Source organism: Podarcis vaucheri (assembly GCF_965113315.1).
Source record: "Podarcis vaucheri genome assembly, chromosome: 5".
Taxonomy (NCBI): Eukaryota; Metazoa; Chordata; class Lepidosauria; order Squamata; family Lacertidae; genus Podarcis; species Podarcis vaucheri.
Genome location: NC_138763.1, coordinates 88,285,536 through 88,312,966, shown reverse-complemented (window position 1 = coordinate 88,312,966; position 27,431 = coordinate 88,285,536). Strand labels below are relative to the sequence as shown.

General features: G+C 45.0%; 1 protein-coding gene and 1 long non-coding RNA gene across 2 annotated transcripts in view; one reads left to right on the top strand and one right to left on the bottom strand.

The window, feature by feature from the left end:
- Window positions 1-750: 750 nt before the first annotated feature.
- LOC309532876 (dual specificity phosphatase 29) lies at window positions 751-16,659 on the bottom strand. Its single transcript, XM_082223658.1, has 5 exons — window positions 16,531-16,659; window positions 11,796-11,912; window positions 6,339-6,547; window positions 3,217-3,437; window positions 751-1,061 (listed from the first exon to the last, which is right to left on the bottom strand). The coding sequence occupies exons 2-5, from the start codon at window positions 11,829-11,831 to the stop codon at window positions 811-813; spliced, it is 717 nt and encodes a 238-aa protein (XP_082079784.1). The 5' UTR covers window positions 11,832-11,912; window positions 16,531-16,659; the 3' UTR covers window positions 751-810.
- The window catches only part of LOC309532883, a 67,286-nt gene continuing 46,306 nt past the window's right edge, over window positions 6,452-27,431 (top strand). Inside the window, exons 1-2 of the long non-coding RNA XR_014220044.1 lie at window positions 6,452-6,566; window positions 19,010-19,116. This is a non-coding gene — a long non-coding RNA (uncharacterized lncRNA). The remainder of the gene's footprint in view (window positions 6,567-19,009; window positions 19,117-27,431) is intronic.

Here is a 27,431-nt window from a genome sequence, read left to right as displayed (position 1 = left end):
ACCAGGATAGGCATAGTCTCTGAACATTTCATTCCCATTGTCTTTCCATACAGATTATGGCAGGCAACACAGCCCATGTTCCTGGTTTGATGATAAGATGTATGCTACGCTGCTCATGATAATGCAGAGAGAAAGCGATTTGCCAGTAGGCTTTTAAGAGTCGCTGCCTTTTCCCACAATGGAAAAGGTGGTCGCTGACCATTTGCACGTGTTCATTGGAGTCTATGCAAATAAGAAAATAGACTCTTATACTGTTTTTGAGGGTGAGATTTGAAAGAAGTCCATCCAGGAGACAGATGACCTAGCAAGGTCCTTCTACCAACCCTATCAATATTGTATGTGTGTGTGTACTGAAATATAGAGATGCCCTTTTCTGACCATACGCTAGAGCAATTGCAGGCCTCCTGACCCACAAAGTTAAAACAAGTGACAAACAGTTTCCAGCAGTGACTCTTCGTAAATCTCGTTTGGTCCTTTCTTCTTATGCACTGTTGATTGACTCTTTGGGTGACTGGGTTATCAGGTTTCTTCCCAAGCCCCCTCCTCTGTAAAAGAAAGCTCTGAAAAACAGCATGAAGGAAGCCTTCTCTGTGTATTTCAAGTTCCTATTCAAGTTTCTTTGAAGACCTCCTACCATGTAGTGCATTTTCAAGCTGAAAATACACTTAAGGCATTTGAAGTGCTACTGAGTCTCTTCCCCGCCCCTACTCCCCCACCTTTACTTGGTAACAAATGACTCCCTTTGCCTAATTGTTTTCAAGTTTCCCATTTCTTTTTTAAAACCAATTCTTTTCTAGAAAATAGGGAATGTTAGATCTCCGTCTCTGTGCTGGTCTCTTGGTTACACTCCATCCCGTTTGTGGCTTTGCTCCTCTCCAGGGCCAGCTTTATGTCCAGTTCTCTGAGCTGTTTCAGGAAGCCACGGTTTGGGAGAATGCACCGGTGCTTGAGCACTTGATCAATGGCATCAACCACAGTCATGTTCTTGTAAATCATCAGATATGCCAAGACCAAGGCAGCTGAGCGGCTCCGACCCATGGCACAGTGGACCAAAATCTTGCCTGTGGAAGTGAAGAAAAAGAAACCATTCAGATTCTTTGCCGCTGGCACTTCTCCATTTGTCATTGGTGTTGGGCAAATCCAGGGGAGCGGGTGGCGCTGTGGTCTAAACCACTGAGCCTCATGGGCTTGCTGATCGGAAGGTCGGCGGTTCGAATCTGCGCAACAGAGTGAGCTCCACTTGCTCTGTCTAAGCTCCTGCCAACCTACAGTTTGAAAGCACACCAGTGCAAGTAGATAAATAGGTACTGCTGTGGCAGAAAAGTAAACTGCATTTCCGTGCGCTCTGGTGTTCTGTTGTGCCAGAAGCGGTTTAGTCATGCTGGCCACATGACCTGGAAAGCTGTCTTGTGGAGAAACACCGGCACCCTCAGCCTGAAAGCAAGATGAGCACTGCAACCCCATAGTCACCTTTGAGTGGGCTTAACCGTCCAGGGGTCCTTTACCTTTATTTTTATACTTATACAGGGTCATATGTAAATGGTGACTGAGGAGGGCAGTTTGCGTCCTCATCAGGCTTTTTGGGTCACCCAACTCAGCGACACACCTAATTTCTCCCCCCCCTTTTTTTTACTGCCACTTCCAAAAATTGGATTCTTGGAGGAGAGGGAGAGAAAAAAGCCAGATCAGGCCTTTGCTTGGTCTGGGACATGGGGGTTAACAGCCCCTGGTTTAACAAGAAGAGGGGGTTTGGGAAATTGGAGGTGGGTGGAAGGGAAGAACGATTTGGATTGGGTCCAGAAATAGCAGAGCTATTTCTCGTATTTAGATTGGTTTATGATTTATGACATGAATTATTCTGGTATGGCACTGTTCTCCTTTTTTTGCAGTCTGACTAGAGAGGATCTGGTCTTCAGACCTTACCCCCAGTCTTAACCCTTTAAGCACTCTGCCAGGCTCATAAGCACTGCAACTAAAGGAGGAATCCTCCCCCCCCCCCCGGATCGTGAATGTGTGGTAGGGATGATTGATTTTGAAAAGCCCATGCAGAGTCAAGGACTGTCCTAGATGAGCAGCTCAGGTACATGGATTTCAAAGTAAAGGAGTAAAGGTAAAGGGACCCCTGGTTATTAGGTCCAGTCATGACCGACTCTGGGGTTGTGGCGCTCATCTCGCTTTACTGGCCAAGGGAACCAGCGTACAGCTTCTGGGTCATGTGGCCAGCATGACTAAGCCGCTTCTGGCGAACCAGAGCAGCGCACAGAAACGCCGTTTACCTTCCCGCCGGAGCGGTACTTATTTATCTACTTCCACTTTGACCTGCTTTCGAACTGCTAGGAGGGCAGGAGCAGGGACCGAGCAACGGGAGCTCACACCATCGTGGGGATTCGAACCGCCGACCTTCTGATCGGCGAGTCCTAGGCTCTGTGGTTTAACCCACAGCACCACCCGCGTCCCAAGGATTTCAAAGTACTCTTGTCTTATTCTGGTCCTGTGGAGGAGCCCTCTGAGAAAGGCAGGTTGGCTGTTGCAGCGCAAGTTTTCAAAGTGGATCTAGTCTTATGGAGACTCTATCCCAGACTCCATTCATTTTTGGGAGAACTAGATTCTCTTAAAGGGGCACACTGTAACATGTGACAAATGCGTGTATCCAGTTCGCCATGTCTACATGTGTGGAGTTCCAGTAGGTGAAACAGTTCTGTCCCTTGACCACCGTCGCTTCCACCACTGCCCATGAAAGGGAGTGGGCCAAGCGTTCTGGCAGGATTGGAGCGCTTGCCATGAGCTTATGCTATTTTGAGGTCCTGCATTAAGGCAGCTGACTCAAATGGTTAGCTTTTAAACAAGAGGTGCTCAAAGTGGGAGATTTGTTGCCTGCAGTGTTTGGGAGCAGGCTGTTTATGCTCTGTCTTCTGCGTATACTCGGAGGTTCTTTGATTGCTTGTTCTAGTTTATGTGTCCATTTTTTAAAATAAAGCAGCATAGCCACACATGGGAAGGAGCGGTGCTGAATGGGTGTGATTTAAATGGGGGCAGATGGGGATGCAGTATCTGTAGTAGCTGCAAGAGATTACCTCCTCCCACCCATACGGACACAGGATCACAGGGTTAGAGAAAACACCCATGCCTGGTCATGGTCTTAGGTTCAGCAGCCTCACACACCATGCCAGTTAGGCCGTTGCAGATAACGCCCGGACGGAGGCCCATTTTCCTTACTCGTTTCATTCCGGAGTGCTCTATCAATGAATTCAGCAGCAGAGTAAAAGAACTGGCTAAGATTGAAGGTGGGCAGATCATCTGCCTCCACCCCGTGGTACTCGATGTCCATGTCCCTGTAGTATTCTGGTCCCGTATCAACGTTCCACCGGCCATGGGCTGCGTTGAGGATGTGGGTGAAGCCAGCTTTCTCAAGGCTGTAGCGATCCAGGGCTGTTTTCCTGGGTCAAAGCAATCAGAGGCTGTTAGGCAAGGGCACTGCGGTTATGGCATAGTTCAGTTGGCATGGCATGAGAATCTCAAAGTATAATAATAATAATATTAATAATAATATAATTTATTTATACACTGTCCATCTGGCTGGGTTTCCCCAGCCACTCTGGACAGCTCCCAACAGAATATTAAAAACTCAATAAAGCATCAAACATTAAAAACTTCTCTAAGCAGGGTTGCCTTCAGATGTTTACTAAAAGTCAGATAGTGAGTGGGTGCTACTACCGAGAAGGCCCTCTGCCTTGTTCCCTGTAACCTCACTTCTCGCAGTGAGGGAACCGCCAGAAGGCCCTCAGAGCTGGACCTCAGTGTCCGGGCTGAACGGTGGGGGTGGAGACACGCCTTCATGGCTTTGAGACCGACGTTGGGCAAAAGATTCCAGCTTTGCAGGGAGTTGCACTAGATGACCCTTGTGGTTCCTTCCAACTCTTTTGTTATTGTTTAGTCATGTCCAGCTATTCGTGACCCCATGGACCAGAGCACGCCAGGCACTCCTGTCTTCCACTGCCCCCTGCAGTTTGGTCAAATTCATGCCGGTAGCTTTGTGAACTCTACAGCTCTTTGATTCTATGATTCTGTGCTGCTCCTTTCTAAGGCTGAGCCGAAGGGCGGCTGTTGCTGGAACAACACCAGAGCTCTCTTGATTCTGTGATACATCACTTTCGTCTCTTCCCCACTTCAATGGTACGCTGAAGGCAAGCATGATCTATTTCTACAACTGTTTGTGTGAAAAGAGTGCTCACTCGATGCTTTTCACAGCTCAGCTATGGCGTAGGCAGGTACCCGGATGGCACACACATGGAATGTAACGTGTACATCCTTTTTGTATTGGATGGGATGGCTTACGCTTTTCAGTACGCAAAGTGCCCCAGCCCCAGCTGACAAAGCATCACAGTGAGTTAGGCGGGCAAACATTTATTTAACTGAAACAGATTAATAAGGGCACAGGAACATGATTGCCTGCTAGGACCCAGATCCTGCATGAACTTAAAATTAAGGAAAACTGGGACATTCTGGGATCAAATCAGAAACTGGGGTGGCTTCTGTAAATCCAGGACTGTCCCTGGAAAAGAGGGACACTTGGAGGGTCTGCAATAGCAGACTTTCTTTTTGCACATTCTTGCTGTTTAAAGGCATCAAAGGCGGTGTCAGGGATATAAGTCCCTTTTGTATCAACTGTAGCTGCAAAAGTACTTTCCCATGAAAACAACTAGATTAGGTAACAGCCACAATAGCCTCCTGGTAATCCCATTTTTTGACTTCCTTGTTGTTAGGGGTTCCTAATAGAACTATCTCCACCCCACCCCACCCCCCAAAAAGAAGTTTGATACATATATTGTGTCTGAATTGATGCTTTCTGGCTCTGGCCTTTAATTAAGGTGCCACGTAGTGAAATCCATGTGTTCTTTTAAAAATACATTTTTTAAAAAAAAGGTTTGCATGATAGGACACCCACTTTTAAATATAAAGCAGTTTTTAAACATTTCTGTACAAGTTCAATATGAGTATTGGTTCCGAAAAGAAGGAGCCTGCACCACCTATTTTTAAATATCTGCTTTTTCACAAAAGTGTCCAATTCCTGGCATTACATTCTTGCAGCTCCCCAGTAAAAGACTTGGAAAGGGTAGCATCCCATGAAACCCGAAGCTTTGTTTATTACATGTCTGAAAGTGCTTGTAAAAGTTTCATTCCTTCTGGGCAGTGTCTACAACAGCATTCTATTACAAAAGGAATGAAGGGCAAATTAGATGTTGCACCAAAATGCATGCAAGTTTTTGGTGGGTTTCTTCTCTTTTTAATGTAAAGCAGCTTTGGGGAGGCTTTGGTTTGAAGCAGACAGACAGCATTGCGGGGGAGGGAAGACTCCAGGGTGTCTTTCCCACCGATGCTCTCTCACTCAAAATCATCTCTTGCCCAAGCTGCTTTTTCTCCATACACAGCTCTTCAGGGGATCAGTATGTGTACAAATTTCAAGTAAATGCTGGCATAAAACAGGCAGGGAGTGGTTAGAATTGTGAAGAAGGGACAAATTGGGCCCTCGTATTTACAGGACTGCCTCTCCTGGTATGCCCCGCAGAGGACCTTAAGGTCCATGAATAACCATAGTTTAGAGGTCCCAGGCCCTAAGGGAGTCAGACTATCCTCCACCAGGGCCAGGGCCTTTTCAGTGATGGCTCCGACCTGGTGGGATGCTCTGTCCCATGAGACTAGGGCCCTTCAGGATTTAACCTCCTTCTGTCAGGCCTCTAAGACAGAGCTATTCCGCCTGGCTTTTAATTTGAATTCAGCCTGATCTTTTATTTCTCTTCTCTTCCCTCCCCTTTTATGAAGATCACTCACTCCGAGACCCCACAGCTAATTCTCCCCTGGTCTCCTCGCTGGCCCAAGTAGGACCAATTTCAGCCAGCTAGCCCTTGGGATTATCTAATTGATTTTTGAATTTTATTGTTACTCATGTTTTTATACTGTGTTTTATGCTGCTTTTATAATTAAGTGTTTTAAATTTGTTGTTAGCCACCCTGAGCCTGGCTTTTGAACCGGGAAGGGCGGGGTATAAATAAAATTATTATTATTATTATTATTATTATTATTATTATTATTATTATTATTATTATTATTATTATTATCTGATGGGTCATTTTAAGGCCACCTACCAAACCTCTAAACCCCTTTATTTCCCTCCTGCCCCAGAAATACCTTTCAATTATGCTACAGGGAATCTACACTTGCATTTGCACAGCATAGCCCAGAGAGGATGATGTCAGAGCCACATTTCCACTGTGATCCAGTCATTACAGGCATAATACTCTCCATGACTACTGGAGGCCATGTGTCTTGGCCTAACTTACTCATCTCCTATGTAGAGGTTGGGCCAGACTTCGTTGACATGGGTGTACTTTGGACTGCCTTTCCAGAAGAGCCTTTCCAGGTCAAACGCTCCAGGGGTGCAGTAGTCCCCATTGGGGTCTACCTTGACGGCTGCGTAAGCACTGATCTTCCCAGACTTCAGGGCCATTGAAGAGCTTGATGGATGATGGAGGAAACAAAATCCAAAAACCTGCAACACCAAGCAGAAGGTGAGGTTGCTGTTAAGAGACCCAAGTGAACACAGTTCTCCCTAGAGATTATATTGGCATTGTTGTACCTTAGGGACCCCTGACCATTAGGTCCAGTTGTGACTGAATCTGGGGTTGTGGCGTTCATCTCGCTTTATTGGCAGAGGGAGCCGGCGTACAGCTCCTGGTTCATGTGGCCAGCATGACTAAGCCACTTCTGACAAACCAGAGCAGCGCACGGAAACGCCGGAGCGGTATCTATTTATCTACTTGCACTGGTGTGCTTTTGAACTGCTAGGTTGGCAAGAGCAGGGACCAAGCAACGGGAGCTCACCCCGCCATGGGGATTCGAACCACCGACCTTCTGATCAGCAAGTCCTAGGCTTAGTGGTTTAACCCACAGCGCCACCCACGTCCCACCTGTTGTACCTTACAACAGGCCTATTAGGACTGCTTTTTTAAAAGGGGGGGGGGATAAGGCTATTTATATGACAATTTTTGACTGATGAAAAGCGCCTCTCTGGGTGGCACTTTCCCCCCCCCCTCTTTTTGCAGCACGGAGGGGGTAATTTAAACGAGATTATGGATGAGAGGCATCTCAGCTTCACTCTGCCCTCAGGCAGAACATATGTTTCTGCTTTGACTCTGGAGGAGCTTATAATGAAAAATTTAAAATATGGCCAACTCAACCTCTCGTCTCTGGAATGAAAAAGCCGAAGCAGTGGTATTGTGAGAAAGGTTAGTCAAATATTGAGGACCTGACATCCAAATCCTTTTTGTGTTTCATAAGGTTTGAGGTACCTGGCTCTATCCGAAACCTTTTTTTAAAAAAAAACAGCACCACACATACCGTGGAGTAATTGGGGGTTGTGTTTGCCAAACTTCACAAAGTGCTTCAAGTGCTTAAAAAGAAAGCTGATCCCAGCCCCATTATTTGCACTCGCCCCTGTCTAGGGTGACATTTTAATTGGGGTGGGGGAGAGGAGAAAGAGCTGTCTAGGATTGTACCTGTTCCCCCTTTCTGAAGGTAACCTCCTGAGCCAGAAGTTAGTCAATCTCCATATGTAAAATATGGCTTCCTCCAAGAGAGTCTAACCGGTGGGTGGCTTATGGCTTAGAATGCTCATCGTGAGGCAGTTAAACTGGTCATTTCCATAGCAAACACAATAATGGTGACCTACAGCAAGGCTGCTGATGAGGTAAAGCTGAGACGCCGGCTTACCTTTCTTTATGGACCCAAACAATGTCAGACAAGCTCTCGGTGGCTGGACTTGTATGGCGAAGCTTCTCCCCTCACAATAACGCGCATCTACAAACATGGAATTTTGGCTGTGTCTGCCAATAGGTAGGACAGAACAAATAGGGTTTCCCCTCAAGCAGGCAGGGGCTGTGAGTGTTGTGTTGAGGTTTCAAAACTCCAATTTAGAAGCAATGGCTGGATTTCAAGGGCTTTGTCAGAATTGATGCTTTTGAATTATGGTGCTGGAGGAGACTCTTGAGAGTCCCATAGACTGCAAGAAGATCAAACCTATCCATTCTGAAGGAAATCAGCCCTGAGTGCTCACTGGAAGGACAGATCCTGAAGCTGAGGCTCCAATACTTTGGCCACTTCATGAGAAGAGAAGACTCCCTGGAAAAGACCCTGATGTTGGGAAAGATGGAGGGCACAAGGAGAAGGGGACGACAGAGGACGAGACTGACCAAACTGCGGGAGGCAGTGGAAGACAGGAGTGCCGGGCGTGCTCTGGTCCATGGGGTCACGAAGAGTCGGACACGTTTGAACGACTAAACAACAAGAAGTAAGAAAGCCTGTTGGCTGGTGAAAGCCAGGCTTGTCCATCGTCTCTCCCCTCGCTGTCTTGTTGAGCTTCCATTGATTTCGGCGGGGATGGAATAGGGCAACTTCCTGGTACTGTTGTTGCCCTTGACTCCTGTAATGGAACCAGATTTCTGGTGTGATGATAATATGATAATTATAATCGTATTACAATTATGGAGCAGCTTTTCAGCTGACTTCCAGAGAAAAGCCGAATGGCATCCCGTTCAAGATGACTCATCCACTGGGGGAAGATGATCTAAAACATTCTGAGCTGCCATTAGGGCCCTAATTGCTTTGAGTGCCTTGGCAGGAAAGTGGTATATTTACAGACAGGCAATAAATCAATGAAGAGAGGATAGAAGTTGACAGTGAGCACATGGAAACTAATGGCAGACAATAAAATAGGCTGCAGTGTCACTGGGAAAATGACGCACAATGAAAACATTTCAAGAAGGATCACACGATGTATGTGTTTCTATGCTAATGCTAGAAGATTGAGCCAAGTTGGGGGAAGCAGAGTGTTTGACATTTGCTTACAGGAAAAAATAAGGCTTCTCTGGGCTTAACAGAGAACACTAGCAGAACAAAAAGATGCTTATCTCTAGATTTAAAATCTATGAAAAGGGCAGAGTAAAGTTGTATTGGGTTGGGAGTTGCATTGATATATATGTCAAAGAAGGCACAGAGGGCCATAAATCAGAACTTGTACAAGAAACAGATTTAGCTGTAGAATCAGGCAGAAGCAGGAAAATAGTAATAAACCCCACTAAACCAAGTTCTGATGGTGATTTACAGACATTAAAAAAAATCAGAGAAGCAGCTAAAGGAGATCTTACGAGAATGACTTCCACGCTCATCAAATTGATTGCATAAATGCAAATTTAGTTCGTGGTCACGAGACACATTTGTGTAAGCAATACCCAGGATCTCGTGAAAGACCTCAAATCCCTTGGGAACAATGACTTGAATGCTCCCAGATTTAAAAGTTATGTGGATTGGAAATTGTTCAGAAAATTTCATACACTCAGTTAATTTCAAAAGAGGAATTTTTTCAGATCTGGAATCAAATCTGGATCTAGTCAAAAGAGAGCTAAGTCACAGATGCTATATTTAGCATAGTGTTCAAGGCGACTGGCAAAGCATATATTTAAATACAGTGGTACCTCGGGTTACATACGCTTCAGGTTACAGACTCCGCTCACCCAGAAATAGTACCTCGGGTTAAGAACTTTGCTTCAGGATGAGAACAGAAATCAGGCGGCGTCGGCACAGCAGCAGCTGGAGCCCCATTAGCTAAAGTGGTGCTTCAGAACGAATTAAGTATGTAACCAGAGGTACCACTGTACATTAAAAAGACAGGTGTTTGCCCATTCGTTTGAAAATGTCTGTACAGGGGAGAGAGAAAGGGTTAAAATGTAGACCAATAGGAAAGTCGGAGGCGGAGCCTACCTGTTTATAAAAGGTCTTCGCCTGAGGTTTGGGTGTGGTTAGTTGGTTGGTTTTAGTGGGTTGGTTGGTTGGGAAAGGCAGATGGAAATGTAGTTGGCAGGCAGTTGGAAATAGACAGTTAGGGCAGTGGGTTCTTGTGTGAGGGGAGGTAGAAGAGTTAGGGACAGGATAAAATAAGACTAAGAAGGTAAAGAGTAACAATGTTTGGAATGCAGTTCAAGTTTGTTCGTGTCTGCAGTAAACGACACTCTTCTTTGTTAACGTGAGAACCTGACTGAGACTAAGTGATTTACAGGGGAGGACCTGGTTGGTGGCAGCGGATTAGTGGTGGACAGGTCAATAGTCTGTGAGACGACTGGGGGCTCTGTACGAATGCCACAGCAGCAAGTAAGAGAGTGGGACTTTTGGGAGAATAAGGTATGAAAGAAATACTAAAGGCAGATGCGGAAACTGAATACATGCAAAAAAATCTGTCTCAGTCTTCACTGCGGAAGATATTTGGGAGAGGCCATTGCTTTTGAGGAGTTCGCAAAAATAACTGTCAAACAGAGGTGTGATAAAGGATGACGTTTTAAACAAATTTAATGGACAAATTAAAGTAAAATCAATTCATGGTTTGGCTGGTGGTCTCCTGGGGTAGGTTTTTCATACCTTGGAAACCAAACTCCATGATACTTGGTTATCCACTGGCTGGCTGGCTGGTTTGCAGAAATTGCGTGGGAATATTGAATGCCTTTGCAAGTTAACTATTAGAACAGATTTCATTTCCGTGTAACTTTGACTATCTAGAGCAGGGATGGGCAACGCAGCGGCGTAGCGTGGGTTGTCAGCACCCGGGGCAAGGCAAGTAATTTGCGCCCCCTAACCCGTGGATTTGCGCCCCCTAACCCTAACCCCCCAGATGTTGCGCCCGGTGCGCCCGGCCCCCCTGCACCCCCCACGCTACGCCACTGGGGCAACGAGCATCTCTCCAGCTGTTGCAGGACTACAGCTTCCATCTCGGATTTTTGGACTGATGGGAGTTGGAGTCAAGCAACAACTGGAAGGCCATGATCTAGGGTTAGCTGTTCACCAGGTGCACAGTTATGGTACTCCTTGTTCCCTGTTGCTTTCAGTGCTCGGTGGTCTTGAGTCAATTCAGAGGGCATGGGAAGATGATTTGTTTCCTTCTCTGGCTCAAGGCAAAAGAAGCCTGACCATTTTCCACCATCATAATCCAAATAGACAAAGCCCAGATCACACACCAGCCAATTTGCATTAAATGTGGAGTGCATTGGTGTAGGTGCTGTCTGATCATTTGTGGACTGATAGTTTTGTTTTCCAGGATGGTGGTTGATGCTTCATCAAGGACTCGTCCACAATTTGCTTGTCCCGTGCCTAGAAAGCATGGGTCTGAGCAGTTTTCCACTTGTCCTGTGCTTTCGAGGCACTTTCTAGCATTTCCCCTGCCACTTTCCCTGGGAAAAGCTGCTCTTTACTGCTTAATCAAAGCAAGCATCAATCCGCAGAAAACCCTCCTGATGTTTGCTCTGATTCAGCAGTAAAGAGCGGGTTTGTCCGGGGAAAAGCAATGGTACAAGCAGAAGTGTGGATGAGCCCCAATACAAGCTAATGACCAGAGATGGTCTTCTGATGGCCCAGAATTTCTCAAGATATTAGAGAGAGACCCATCAGGAGACAAAACCCAGCAGTTTTAGAGAGAGTGAGAGCCAAGGGTTTATTTCTATAGTTGAAACTGGGAGTATTCTGTTGGGGAGAGTGCTATTTTCTGGGGATTTGCTGCCTGTTTTTAGAAGTCATCATGCTTCCTATAAACTTATTTACAAATGCATTGCTTCCAGGCAGCCTGTTAATTGGGCATTCATCCTGATCTGTTTGCTAGGAAGTTGCTGTTGTATTAATTACCCGCCCTTCACCCTAAGATACCAGGGTGGGTTAGAACAATCAAAACACAGTATGAAAAACAGTTCAAAACAACTTACAATCACAGAAATAAGGTGGGTCCTAAAAATGCCCATCTCAAGGGTCAAGGGCCTGGGAAAAGAGGTGTGTCTTCAACATTCCCCGAAAGCTGTCTAATGAAGAGGCCAGGTGCACCCCTGTGGGGACGGAGAGCCACAACTTAGGGGATGCCACAGAAAATGCCCTCTCCCAGGCCACCACCCCACAATCTTCTGAGCGTAGTGGAATAAACAAGAAGGCCCGCTCTGCTGATTTCAGCACCTGAGAGGGTCTGTAGGGATGAAGGTGGTCTTTCAGGATTCAGCTTACTGGCCCATGCCCAGTCCATCACCTCCAAGCAATGGTCTAACACCTCAACGGCCTCAGTCCGGTATATCTGAAGGAGCGTCTCCACCCCCATCGTTCTACCCGGACGCTGAGGGCCTTCTGGCAGTTCCCTCACTGCGAGAAGCCAAGTTACAGGGAACCAGGCAGAGGGCCTTCTCAGTAGTGGCGCCCACCCTGCGGAATGCCCTCCCACTAGATGTCAAAGAGAACAACTATCAGACTTTTAGAAGACATTTGAAGGCAGCCCTGTTTAGGGAAGCTTTTAATGTTTGATGCATTTCTGTATTTTAATATTTTGTTGGAAGCTGCCCAGAGTGCCTGGGGAAACCCAGCCAGATGGGTGGGGTATAAATAATAAATTGTTCTTGTTCTTCTTCTTGTTGTTGTTGTTATCAACTGCCTCTCCTGATTCAGCTGAAGATTGAGAGATAGAACTAGGTGTTATCTGCAAATTGATGGCACTTCCAAATCTCCTGATAACAACACCCAGAGGCTTCATTTAGATGTTAAATCACACAGGGGACAAGATGGAACTCTGTGGGGCATCACAGGGCAACTCCCATGGCACTGGACAGCTGGCTCCCATGACCACATTCTGGAAACATCCCAGGAGGTAAGAACAGAACCACTGAATCAAAGTAAAAGGTAAAGGACCCCTGGATGGTTAAGTCCAGTCAAAGGCAACCATGGGGTTGCGGCGCTCATCTCACTTTCAGGCCGACGTTTGTCCACAGACAGCTTTCTGGGTTATGTGGCCAGAATGACTAAACCACTTCTGGTGCAGTGGAACACTGTGATGGAAACCAGAGCACACGGAAACACCATTTACCTTCCCACTGCAGCGGTTTATCTACTTGCACTGCCGTGCTTTTGAACTGGTAGGTTGGCAGGAGCTGGGACAGAGCAACGGGAGCTCACCCCGCCATGGGGATTCAAACCACCAACCTTCCAATTGGCAAGCCCATGAGGCTCAGAGGTCTAGACCACAGCGCCACCCACATCCACCACTGAAGCACAGTGCTCCCAACCACCACCTCCCTGGGCCGCTCTAGAAGGATATTGTAGTTAGCAATATCGAAAGCAGCTGAAAGAGGGAGAAGAACAAACTGTGCTATGCTGTCCATCTCTCTCCTGGTCAAAGCAATCAACCAAGGTGACGGGTGCATTTTCAGTGTCATGACCAGGCGTGAAGCCAGACTGGAATGGATCCAAGTCATCAGCTTCTTCCAAGCATGCCCAAAGTTGAACCACCACCACTTTGCCCCCCAAAGGGGATATTTGACTCTTGGTAGTTGTTCAGCCACCTCCATCAAGGCAGATTGTATTTCCCCCTTCTCCAACAAAGCCTTAATCACTTCCTGGACCCGCCCAGTCAGCCCCCTATGGCTAGCTCTAAGAAGCCAAAAATAGACAAGGGTCAAGGAGCCGGGTGGCCAGCTATACTTCAAGCAGCTTGCCCTCCGCACCCCCAGGTTGCAATAATCTAAATTGATCCAGTATAGATTGAACAAACCATGCTCTAAACACCACCACTGGACTTGCTCTAGCTGTGGCATCGAGCGATTTTGTCCCTAAAGCACCTTGCAGAGTTGTCACAGCAGGCTTCTGAGGGTGCCAGAGCGATGCCACAATGGCCACCTTTAGTCGGGTTCAGACTGAATCTTATGCCACCTGCTCTCTTATGCCAAACCTCCTGCTTCATCGCACCCTTGACTTTCCAGGCAGAAAGATGGCTATTGTTACAAAATGCATTGGCAGGATGGATTTTGTAAAAGCAACCTTCTCCAGCCTGGAGTTCCAGGAGTTGTTAGGTTTCTGGCAACCACCAGTCTCCAGCTAGCATGGTCCATGGTTGGGAAGAAGGTGGGGTCTAGTCCAACAACTTCTGGAAGTCACCAGGCTTGGGGAGGCTGGTGTAAAGCACCAGGAGGGATGGTTTACTCTGAACTTGCTCCACAAGATAATCAGCTTGGATAGCTCTGTTGGTTAGAGTGTGATGATGCCAAAGTTGCAGGTTCAATCCCTGTATGGGACAGCTGCATATTCCTGCATCGTAGGGGGCTGGATTTGGGGTCCTTTCCAACTCTACAAGTCTTTGATTCCCCTAAGTACCTGTAAAGCTGACTTCACACCTCTTTTTCTTCAGCAGCATTGACTCATAAAAGTCTAGCTCCTTGCACTAGTCCTACACTACTAGCGCAAGGTAGAGGGCAGGAGCCAACACAGGGGTCTGTTGTGTCTGCTTCCGTGCCCCAAGTACAGATCAGAATGCATGTTAGCTGCTGACCCTTCTGTTGAGGCAGGACTGAGCACTGCCATAGGATCTGTCTGTGCCAAAAGAGTTCTTGTGGATCAGGCTGCCCATGCTTAGCGCAGCAGATCAGGTATCGGTAGGCTATGGAGAGAGACTGTGTGTTTGAATTCATACCCTCCAACCTCTTAAGTCCCCAAACCGGGATGTGCGTCTGTGATCTGTGCGAGATGATGGAGTCCAAAAGACGTGCTTTGGGGGGGGGGGACGTGCTTGCGCATTTTGGAGCACTGCACAGGGTTGCGTAATTGCATCTCCCCTCAAAAAGCGCATTTTGGGGGGGGTGAGATTTCAGCGCAAATCACTTGAGTTCACAGTACCCCCAATGGCCACCGTGCTCTTGCATGAGAAAACTGGATGTCCTGTCCCGTTTTTTTTCTGGGACGCTTGCAAGGCCTGATGAATGGGGTGGGGTGGGAGAGCAAGATTCTCAGATAAGGTCCAAGGGTCATCTTTTGGATATAGTTGAATTTTAAATGGATAATGCTGAAGCAATGCATTTTCGGAGTACAGTGGTGCCCCGCAAGACGAATGCCTCGCAAGACGGAAAACTCGCTAGACGAAAGAGTTTTCCGTTTTGGAGGTGCTTCGCAAAACAAATCTCCTATGGGCTTGCTTCGCAAGACGACAATGTCTTGCGAGTTCCTGCTGGTTTTTTCCCCTCCCCCCTTTTTCTAAGCCGCTTATCAGCTGATCCGATCAGCAGATAAGCCGCTAAAAGTGCTAATGCGCTAATCCGTCAATGGGCTTGCTTCACAAGACGAAAAAACCGCTAGACGACGAGAATCACAGAACGGATTCTTTTTGTCTTGCAAGGCACCACTGTATTTATTTACTTTTTGTTTCTAGCTCATAATAACTATAGCAACATTTTGTCAACGCAGATCAGCTACCCAATTTCTGTATTAAAGCGGAGCCATAGGCATGGCAGGAGAAATAGGAGCAGGTGCAACAACCCCACTGCCCTCTCAAAATGGCACTCCTGCTGTGGAGACCTTAAAGTGCTACTCTGGTTACATGATATTTTGCAAATCCTAGCAACCACCCAAAAGAGCCTCGTGGCTCACTATGTACCTGTCACTTATTAGGAGAGAAGGCAGGCCCTGGATTTCAATATGCTCATCTGATCAAAGATGCAATATTTGCAAACAATGTAGTTTTCATGGTGCAGGGTTGACTTTGCTTCAGATCTCCCACTAAAACAACAACAACTAAAAATGAATGGAAGATCGATGTCTGAAAATATGCTGCTAAGAATCCTGCCAAATTGATTTTGAGTTGATTTAATGGCAATAGGTTCTTTGAAAAGAATCCCCTCTAACTTTCTTAAAACAAAACAAAACAAAACAAAAGTTAATTTCATCCTTATCATTGGAATTTCTCAGATATTGTTTTTGGTGGTTGTTTCTTTAGGGGAAGGGCAAATTGTGAAGAGGTTTTTCTGTGTTTGTCTCGTGCAGTTGTAGTTTAAAATGAGTTTGAGTATAATCTCTTTTATGTCACTATTCCTTTACCCTCTGTCTGCATCCCTTCTCTACTCGCTCGTATATTCTCCAGGCCAGCAATTTCTTTTTTAAAAATCATTTTCGCACTTGATCTTCACTGCCAGCGCATGTGGTTAGCATGAAGCCAGTTCAGCTGGGTTGGCTGACATAAGGCATTAAAATTTCCTGAATGACAGACATAAGCCATCTATAGTAGAAGCAGGGCAACAGAATTCGATGTAAGGGAAGGGGAATTGAAAGAAAATAAAGAGCCGAGGAGCAGAGGAGAAGGGAGGGGAGAGCATCTAAAAGATCCCTAGAGTAGATTTTAAAAATCTCCCAAAACAGATCTCAGTTTAGCATAAACGATAAAAAGGTTCGTCCAATAGGAAAGAAAGAAGTGCAGCTCATTGTATAATATTTTGGAATGCTGAATGACCTCACTGTATCCCCAAATGAATGAATCTCTAATGTTACTCATGCCTCTGCCCTGAAATGGTTTTAAGAAGCCAGCAGCTCCTTTGAAAGGACAGTCTAAACACTCAGTTTCCCCCCTTGCCTGGTTGTCCTCTCCCAGAATTTTTTAAGGGAAAGGGCGAAAAGCGAGTCTAGCATTCGCTCATCTTGCCTTACCTGTGACTTTATCCAGGAGCTGTAGGTAGCGTGGATCTTCGGAGTGTGACAGGGACGGCAAAGGAAATCTTTGCCAACTTTGAAACTGGCATCTATTTTTAGAGCAGGATTTGCTGACTGACCTTGTGTGATACCCACTCAAAGGGGAGAATCTTTACATCTGCTACTAAAACGACTCCCTAATGTGACCTGAAACCGGTGGCCTCGGCCGTTCAGCAACTCCAGGCTGCTGGAGCAGATCAGGGTTCAAGTCAGAGAGGCTCGTGTGCGTGTCGTGCAGGCTCCAGTCGTGTGCAAAAAGGCATATTTGGACCTATGCTAGCCTCGGGTCAGAGGCCATACCAGCTATCCCTTTCACAGTACCAATGGTATGTAACTCGCCAGAGCTGCCAAGGTTTCTCTGTGCCTCCTAACGCTATAAGTCTTTATTATTTATCTGTCATAAGAGTCCTTATAGGGACGCGGGTGACTCTGTGGTCTAAACCACAGAGCCTAGGGCTTGCCAATCTGAAGGTCAGCGGTTCGAATCCCCGCGACGGGGTGAGCTCCCGTTGCTCAGTCCCTGCTTCTGCCAACCTAGCAGTTCGAAAGCACGCCAAAAAAAGTGGAAGTAGATTAATAGGTACCGCTCCAGCAGGAAGGTAAACAGCGTTTCTGCGAGCTGCTCTGGTTCACCAGAAGCAGCTTAGTCATGCTGGCCACATAGCCTGGAAAAACTGTCTGTGGACAAACACTGGCTCCCTCGGCCTATAGAGCGAGATGAGCGTGCAACCCCAGAGTTGTCCGCGACTGGACCTTTACCTTTATCTTTACCAAGAGTCCTTATACCAGCTGGCCAAGTATTGTCTACTTAGACTGCAGCAGTTACCCAGGGTTTCTCGCTAGAGGTCCTACCCAACCCCAGAGCTTGATTCTTTTTTTAAAAAAAATTATACCTTAATTTATTTGGTTTTTCAGATTAAAGTTTTACAATCACACATACAACATAAAAACAAGATTCCAAAGAATCTCCTGGTCTTCCCTCCTCTTCTTTGTGGGTCCTATTGTTAGTCATTTCCTCCTGCATCTTTTATGATAATCTTTTACATCTCCATTCCAGTCATACCTCGGGTTGAAGTAGCTTCGGGATAAGTATTTTTGGGTTGTGCGCTGCAGCGACCCGGAAGTAATGGAGTGTGTTACTTCTGGGTTTCGCTGCTCGTGCATGCGCAGACGGTCAAAATGGCGCAGATGAACGGTTCGGGAATCTGTGTTTTTACATGAATAGAATGTGTCCTTTTATTTAAAATGCATCTCTGGGTTATTTGTGGGACATAGGAATTCGTTCATTTTTTCTTCAAAATATAGTCCAGCTCCCCACAAGGTCTCAGGGACAGTGAACTGCTGAAAAAGTTTGCTGACCCCTGGGCTAAATGAACCAACAGAGTCTCAGTTGGTTTAAGGCACCTTAATGCGTTCGTAAGTTGAGTGTTTATGAAATTCTGTGTATTTCCCTCTCTATCGACAGCCCTTTGTTATGACATTTAAATGACATATTAAGTAAACCACAATTCGAATTAAGATAAAACATTTTGAAGAGTTGCCCAGATTTTAGTAACCAGCAAGTGGTGTAGTTTAGCAAGTTGCAAAACTGGTGTAGGAAAATCACCGAAAAGGCAAATTTTGCAATGGAAGAATTAGAATAGATTTGGGAGACTGAAGAGCAGTGCAGAAATGCTTCAAACAAACAAAATATAACGTATGGTCTATTTTTATTAATGATTGCCATCAATTACAGAAGGGTTTGCCCTTGGTTTGAAATTGTTATGTGTTGTTGTTAAATCATTGTCTTAACGTAGCAACCACATTTAGCTTAAATATTTTTTACTAACTTTGCTACTTTTTCAAAGCTGCTGCTGCTCTCTGTAATATATAAATTAAAGTCGAGCGCTGGTTATTCCAACAGGGTGACCAAAGCAAATTTCAGCTAACATCCTGACTCTTTGCCACTTAGTATATTCAGGAACCAGCCTCTTAATCTGAGAGTCAGACTGGATGTTCTTTAGGTACCTGTGGCCCTGTGGTTTTATTTCTGTGAACGATGAAATGTTCCCGTTTTCAGGATTGCAGTATAAATTTTGCTTTTGGAAGCCAGTTGGATTGTATGAGCATGAATAGATTGTGGCTTTTTGTTGTTCTGTTACTGATACCTTCTTGAGTGTCTGGAATATTAAACTGAAATGGATACTCTTGTTTATCCCTTCCTGTCAAAACAATGCATGTTCCTTTTGCCTCTCTAGAATTAAACCAAATGTTTCCGAGTCCGTCTTGGCTCCTAGGGATAAGCATTCTGCTTCGGAGACAATACTGTTTATTGCAGTGAACTCTTTCTCTCTCCACCTCTCCTGTTGCTGCCTTGAAAATATGAACAATTTAGAAGCCAAGCTGGTCAAGCGACTATGTTATACCATGTGTCTCCCGTTTTCCCCTGCTTTGTCAGGAAATGCTCTCAGATCTATACTTTCTGGACGCCAGCAACTGAAGCATTCTGGCCTAGCTACCCGAGGAGCCAAACCTAAGCCTTGATTGTTCCTCTTCAGACTCCAGGTCAGGATGCACATGACTGAGTACCCATCTATAATTACATAAATACTAAGAAAGGCAGTAGTCTTTATTGTTTTATTGTTTTAATTTTTATACTGCTTGTAAACCTCTTAAGTGGTTTACAAGAACAGCTCAGGACCGCAATACCTTAGGGACCGCCTCTTTCCATGTGAACCTACCCGGACCCTGATAGCATCTTCTGAGGCCTCTTCCACGAGAGGGTTGGAGAGTGGCAACATGAAAATAGGTCTTTTCTGCAGTGGCTCCCCACTGAATGAATGAATGAATGAATTTTATTTGCGTCAGCCATCGGCCATAGCAATAAAACAATATAATATGCAAAGAACAGAAATAAAAATCAGTTACAGTCATACCTTGGGTTACAGGTGCTTCAGGTTGCACAGTTTTGGGTTGTGCACTGCGCTGAACCCGGAAGTACCGGAACGGATTACTTCTGGATTTCGACGCTTGCGCATGTGCAGATGTGCTAAATTGTGCTTTGCGCATGCACAGAAGCGCTGTATCGCAACCCGCACATGCACAGACGGTTTGTGGACACTGTGGGTTGTGAAAGTGTTTCCCACACAGATCACGTTCGCAACCCGAGCGTCCACTGTAAATAAAATTCATTTTAGGGTTTTGAATCAATAGTCAAATAGTGGATCTTATTCTAATTGCCCCAGCTAAAAACCAAGCGTCAGGGCCAAACTGCCTTTCCAACATATGTTTCAATTGGCTGTATTGCCATTGTGTTTCACTGGTTAATCCATACTTTACTTGCAAAGTCTTATATTCCACAAATTTGTAATTTTCATCAATTAATTGATTCAGTGTCAATATACCCTTTTGCATCCAATTTTGCCAAATTATTACTTGATTTCCAATTTTTAATTTTGGGTTGGCCCATATTGTTAATTTCTCGCGCTGATAGGGGTCGTCCTTATTATTTTTATTCATATTCATCCAAATTTTTATAGGTGCTTTAATAGTCTCCAGGATAATAGGATATTTCATAAAATTGGAGCCGAGTTTAGTCCACCCTACAAGAGGTTCAAAGAAACTATATTTGAGAGTAGCCCAATTGGAATTCCTGCTAGCTCTCCAATCATTAGTCTTACTCAGCAGGGTAGGCCTGGTGATATAGTTCCAGATTTGGGAGACCAAAACCACCTTCATTAATTGGAAGTTGCATTTTATGTAGTGATATTTTTGGTGGCTTTGTACCCCACAGGCACGATCTAAATACTTGATTTATTTTTTGGAAGTAAAATTTGGGAATATGTATTGGTAATCCTCTAAGAATGTATAAAAGCTTTGGAACAACATTCATTTTGAGAACATTAACCTTTCCCCAAAGGGAAAGGTTTAGAGGCCCCACCTTTCAATATCAAAAGAAATCTCATATGATTTGATTCAGATTTAATTTTGCAATTTGGTCTATAGCTGATGAAATCATTATACCGAAGTATTTAATAAAGTCTTTGCACACCCGAAATTGATGGTTTCTATACAATGTAGCCCTTGGCATGATAATCTCATTCCTCAAGTCTTTATAAAGAGTGCAAGCCAGAAGGGCATGCGCCACCAATTCAGTACTGCTCCCCATTTGTGTAATGCTCTCCCCAGGGAAGTTTGTCTGGCGTCTTCATTATACACCTTTAGGCGCCAGGCAAAAACTTCATCTTTAACTAGGTCTTGGGCTGATTGACATCCAATACCCTTTTAAAATGTGTTGCGGGGAGGTTGCTTTTGTTTTTATTTTTATTTTGATTATGTATTTTGTAGTTTTATGTTTTGATTTTGTTCTGTGAACCACCCTGAGACCTCCGGGTATAGGGCGGAATATAAATTCAATAAATAAATAGGAAGAAGAAATATGTGGTTTACAAGAAAGAATATATATATATATATATATATATATATATATATATATATATATGCTTTCGTAGATTTTCACGGGTACAGGAATGCAGGTTTTGGTGTCTTCGGGTGTCTTCCCGTGTAAGAGTCGGGGTGTCTGTGCGACGTTTCGACGAGGTCTCACTCGTCATCTTCAGGCTGGTGCTTTCGGCTTCTTGTTACTGGAGCAGAGCAGAGTCTGGTGTTTGAGTTCCTATAAATACTGTTGAGGGGTGTGGTGTATAGCCTCCAACGTTCTGGGCAGAGAGGAAGTTCCTAGATTAGTGTGCCTTTTCTTCTTTTGTTCCTTAATTACTTGAGGGATATCTTGGGTGATTTCATGAGTGATATTCTGAATACCACTGGGTGGGTCATTAAGTGTAGATTAGTTGCTAAAGCTTTCGTGTCTTGACCTCTTGAGCTTGTGAAGAGTTTTTCTGAGAAGATGGCTGTGCTGCATTTAGTTGTGCTCTGGCTTGGCTTCGTGTATAGGGGCGAGCTGTGGTTTTGTGCCTTGTGCCTTGTACCCTTACACGGGAAGACACCCGAAGACACCAAAACCTGCATATATATATATATATATATATATATATATATATGCAGGTTTTGGTGTCTTCGGGTGTCTTCCCGTGTAAGAGTCGGGGTGTCTGTGCGACGTTTCGACGAGGTCTCACTCGTCATCTTCAGGCTGGTGCTTTCGGCTTCTTGTTACTGGAACAGAGCAAACAAGAAGCCGAAAGCACCAGCCTGAAGATGACGAGTGAGACCTCGTCGAAACGTCGCACAGACACCCCGACTCTTACACGGGAAGACACCCGAAGACACCAAAACCTGCATTCCTGTACCCGTGAAAATCTACGAAAGCAAATATATATATATATATATATATATATATATATATATATATATATATATATATATATTATATGCTTTCGTAGATTTTCACGGGTACAGGAATGCAGGTTTTGGTGTCTTCGGGTGTCTTCCCGTGTAAGAGTCTGCCCAGACACTCCGACTCTTACACGGGAAGACACCCGAAGACACCAAAACCTGCATATATTATATATATATATATATATATAACTGTAAAAATAAGCTTTACTTGCTTTATAATCATGCATCAGTTCACAACAATAGAGGCATTAAAATCAGTGCAGGAAAAATACTGTTAAACATTTGCAGGAGACTCCCCCTCAACCCCCCCCCCCCGAAATTCATAAACAGTAGAATTTTGATTAATTGGGATATCCATGAAAGGAGAAGCTACACAACTGTGCCGGACAAGGAATTCCTGGGCTGACTTTTGCAAACCAGGCTGGGGGGCCTAGCAAAGAGCGAATCTGTTAACACTCCTGAGCTTGCTGGGCACACGACCCAAGGGGAAGTGGGGATGAGCCCCCAAGGTATGGTGGATACACAGCCTGTGGTTTCAAGGGAAAGGTCTCTAGTGGGCTTTGGCTCACACAAGGCAGGAGTGTAGTGAGTTTTTTTTCCATCACTGCGTGTGACCCTTTGAAAAGAGGTTCCGTAAACTCTTTAATTTGAGGCAAGGAGGCATCAGCGAAAGGCTGAGGGTCCAGAGTGGTCCCTGAGTCCTGCTGAAAGACCTAATCTGTCAGTTTAGATTTCTGGGTTCCCTGGCATTTCACATATGTACCCTCTGTGACAACACTGGGCCTCCACCACTACTACTGGCTATTCCCGGTCTCAGCTTGTGTGTGGCACTACAGTTCCCTGATGGACACCGAGTACAACTGTGAGCATTAAACCTCAGTAGCCGCCAGCAATTTTATGTTCTACGAGTTTGCCCAGCAGCATGGTGTGGCAATGCAATAATTAGGGAAAGCCCTAATTAGGGTCTCTCTCACATGAGAGCCCATACTGTATCTTGCTTCCTCCACAGATGCAATAAGTATTTCTCCGGAGACTATCAGAAAGGGACAACACTAAAAAATTAGGGGTGGTCAGCAAGGGACACTGTTGAATTGATACATTGAGAGATGTTGACACCAGCACTGCCAGCCCCCCTGCTAGGCCTTCCATACTTTACAGTTTTAAGAGCTGGTTGAGTGTAACTTGTAAAACCCTGTAATTCAACCATGGTGCCCTCTTTTGCCCAGGTTTCTTGAAGAAAGATGATATCGTGTGTTTGTAGATAGGAACAGAAATCACTGTCTTGGGTCTTGTTTGGCCACCCTGTTACATTCCATGAGAGAAGTTTAATTGTTTTACAGTGATTTACTCTTAGTCAATTGTTGGCCAATGTACTCTCGGAGTTTACCAGTTTTTGAGGCAACAGAGTATTGCTAATGCTAGTGGAATAATCCAGATGTTCGATTATTTCAGTCGTCATACATAAAGTACTCACATTTGTAATCACTACAAGAAAGATTATACTTTGTTTAAAGGAAAGTTCAGTTTGACGGGATAAGTCTTAGGCAAAGATTTTCTACCTCCACCAAGAAGCAGGCCCGAGCGTCTTAATTAGAACATAGTGACTAAGTTCGCAGTCCCAGGCCTCCAATTATATTATGAAGTGGCATGTTGGACCTGGATCAAAGACTAGATAACTTTAAAAAATACTGAAGTGCTGGATCTAGAAGGCTGGAACAATGTGTTTGGATGGCACGGGTATCTAGATCACAACAAAGTAAAAGCACATAAAGGATTTCTAGACCACATTGTGAGGAAGGCTTTATATGATGCTTGGGAGAGAAATAAACCGATAATGGTATCAAGAACTCCTTGGTGGCTCTCTCCCATTGAATCAACAGCAAGTCACAGGAAAAATATGAATGATTGGGTAACCTATAGGGAGTTGGTAGAAGAGATAAGTAACTATTCAAAGCTAAGGAATTTTGAAGAATTAAAAAACATGGGATTTCATTGGCTAGAAATTCATCAATTAAATGCCGTTTTTGAGAAAGACAAAAGAATGGAGGGTTTTGACAATAAACTATCAAATTTGGAGGAGGACATTCTATATAATAACCAAAAGACTCTTTCAAAAATTTGTAAACTGTTGATAAACTGGAAGTTGAGGAATGAGGAAATTAAAGAGGTTATGAGAAAATGGGATCAAGACCTAGGTTATACGATTGAATTGGACAAATGGAAAGAGTTCTGGACAAAACACTTAAAATTTACAGCCTGCTATTTAATAAGAGGAAATTTCATGAAAATGAAATACAGGCGGTATCTAACCCCTGTTAAGTTGGCTAAACTAAATAAATAAATATCACAACATTCATTGTTGGAGGGGTAAAAACCAAATAGGAACTTTTTATCACATGTGGTGGTCGTGCCCAGAGATAAAAAAAAAATCTGGGACATGACTTACAACTACCTGATGAATCAAGGTTCAGCACCTAAGATCTGGTTGTGCCTAGAATAACACTTCAAAAGCAATAGAGTCCTGATACCAAGGTGAGGAACCAATTGAAATACGAGTAAGTATCTTTACTAAGAATAATGAACTGTTGTGGTATTGGCGGAAGTCTTTATTTGATGTTTTGTAGGTAGCTTTGTATGTAGTTCTCTGTGTTTTAATTTAAGAATCTGTAAAATGTTAGTCTAACAATGAACGATTTGCTGCTATCCTAGATATATATAAAGGTAAAGGTAAAGAGACCCCTGACAGTTAAGTCCAGTTGCGAACGACTCTGGGGTTGCGGCGCTCATCTCGCTCTATAGGCTGAGGGAGCCGGCATTTGTCCGCTCCGCAGTTTTTCTGGGTCATGTGGCCAGCACGACTAAGCCACTTCTGGCGCAACGGAACACCGAAACCAGAGCAGCACATGGAAATACCGTTTACCTTCCTGCCGGAGTGGTACCTATTGATCTACTTGCACTTTTTTTTGGATGCTTCCGAACTGCTAGGTTGGCAGGAGCTGGGGCCAAGCGATGGGAGCTCACCTCATCGTGGGGATTTGAACCGCCGACCTTTTGATCAGGAAGCCCAAGGCTCAGTGGTTTAGACCACAGCGCCACCCACGTCCCACAGATGTGTGTGTGTGTGTGTGTGTGTGTGTGTACACACACACACACACCGTATATACCTTATATACTCGAGTATAAGCCAACCTGAATATAAGCTAAGGCACCTAATTTTAGCACCAAAAACTGGGAAAACTTATCGAGTATAAGTTCACCATACCACAAACCTGGGGGTGGTGGCAGCGGCGGACGAAGAACAAGCAGCCCGATAGGGCTACTTTCAGGCTGCTCGTTCTGCCACCACCAACAGTGGCAAAGGTGGCAGAGGAGGGAGGAGCAGCCCGAAAGGGCTCCATTTGGGCCACTCATCCCTCCAGCGTCGCCTCTGCCGCTCGCAAGAGCAGGCATATGAGCTGCAGTTGGGAGAGGCACAGTGAAGCTGTCTTGTATATACAGTGGTACCTCGAGTTACATATGCTTCAGGTTACATATGCGTCAGGTTACATACGCTTCAGGTTACAGACTCCGCTAACCCAGATATAGTGCTTCAGGTTAAGAACTTTGCTTCAGGATGAGAACAGAAATCGTACTCCAGCGGCACAGCGGCAGCAGGAGGCCCCATTAGCTAAAGTGGTGCTTCAGGTTAAGAACAGTTTCAGATTAAGTACGGACCTCCGGAACGAAATAAGTACTTAACCCGAGGTACCACTGTATCATGTACACACACACACACACACACACACACACACACACACACATTTTCATTTTCGTTTTCTTTTTCTCTCCTTTTCTTTTTCATACTTCTTTCATTTTTTTTCTTCTATATTATAATTTTACTTTTCCTTATGAATTTTGGATTTTTTTAAATTTACTTAATCTTTTTGATGACTGTTTTGTTCTAATTGTTTATGTATGCAATATAATTCAATTTAAAGAAGAAGAAGAACATAGTGACTAATTTGGCAGTTCCTTCACATTTATTCATCTCTAAGCCATGGTTGACTGAGGCTGAGATGGCAGCTTGCCCAAAGTCACATGACTCACATTTGAACATCGATCTCTAGGCCTACCCTGTGGTGGATGATGGTTTCCTTCAGCTGTGAGGCCAAACCGGAACTGTTCTCCGTCTATATTGCTATCAAAATAATGCAGGCAATATCACTATCAAAATAATGCAGAGAGCGGGTGTGATGGCCTGGGAATTGGATTCAGAGGCTGAACCTGAGGAATCCCAGCCTGCACAGGAGTCCCAGCCTCCAGGGCCGGCTGAATCGGGGCAGGGGCTTGAACCTGAAGGGTCCTCACCTGTGCTGGGTCCTCAGGAGCAGACACCAGCTGAATCTGCTCTGGCTCCTGAGGTGATGGAGGACCCATTGCCTGCAGGTGCTCCACTCTCAGCCCCGTCAGGGGAAGGTGAGGTTGCCTCTGGGTCCAGTAACCCTCCAGCCTCTCCTGAGCTGCAGAGGCTCAGGGCAGAGGGAACTAAGTTCTCGCAGGAGGAGTGCTTGCCTCCAGGCCAGGAGAGGCGAGTCACCTGTGGACCGGGACCGCCCTATGCCTTGGGGCAGATAAAAGCCAGCCAGCCCAGTCCCAGGTTGCGGGAGCAACATTGTTGGTGGCCTGTTCCTGCCGGCACCCTGTCCTCCTCTTCTGCCAGAGTTCCTGACCACACCCAACTCCTTGCCTTGGACCCCGCTTCAGCCTTGACGGACAGCCTCCATACCACACCCTCGACCTCGGACTGGACTCGGACCACGCCGCACGGTAATCCCCCGGGACCAGCACAGGGGGTTTTGGAAGGCATGCACAGCTATGTAGCCTTTCCTGTGTCTTTTTAAGGTAGCTTGCTGCTGTCAAGTGTGGGGAAGTGTGTCAGTCAATGGCAAAATGTTTTGGGCAAGCCCTGAGCGTGTTTTACTTTTAGGACAAAAGCCTCAACCAGTTAAATCCATAGAACCCTTCAGAAAACAAAGTTGTGTATGTAAAATAGATGTCAGACTTTGGAAATTGAGTAGCATCCTAGGAATAGTTCATAGCCATTGTCCCGAGCATCTGTAGAAGCTTTATGCAGAGTCAGGGTGAGCTTTGGAAAAGATCCCTGTGTTTCTGTTGTTGCATTGTTTTAGACTAGGTGCAGACTAGGTTGGTTCAACTTTCAGTGATAACCCACTTAGATTTCTCTCCATTCCTACACATGCACACACAACCATTTTTAAAAAAACAACAAATAAAATATAAATAAAGAAATAAAGAAATAACCACAACAAGCTGCTCTGGCAAACTGAGGAAGGGCAGATGGACCTTTGATATAATGAGTTCTTCTTCTTCTTTGGCGATCACTTGTTGTTGTTTTTTTATTAATAATTTTTATTAAATTTTTCTTTTACAAATTCGCCATCCCAAACAATATTCACAAATTTCAACTTTTTGGACTTCCACCAGCTTTTCCACCAATCATCCATATTTTCTATTTTAATGCATTT

Excerpts from the sequence above, each read along its gene's own strand:
- LOC309532876 (XM_082223658.1), bottom strand. The coding sequence starts at position 11,831 with ATGGGCATTTTTAGGACCCACCTTATTTCTGTGATT. Across the intron at positions 6,548-11,795 it reads CCCACCTTATTTCTGTGATT|GTTTTTGGATTTTGTTTCCT; the intron begins GTAAGTTGTTTT and ends TTGGTGTTGCAG. Across the intron at positions 1,062-3,216 it reads AGCACTCCGGAATGAAACGA|GCAAGATTTTGGTCCACTGT; the intron begins GTAAGGAAAATG and ends TCACTTCCACAG.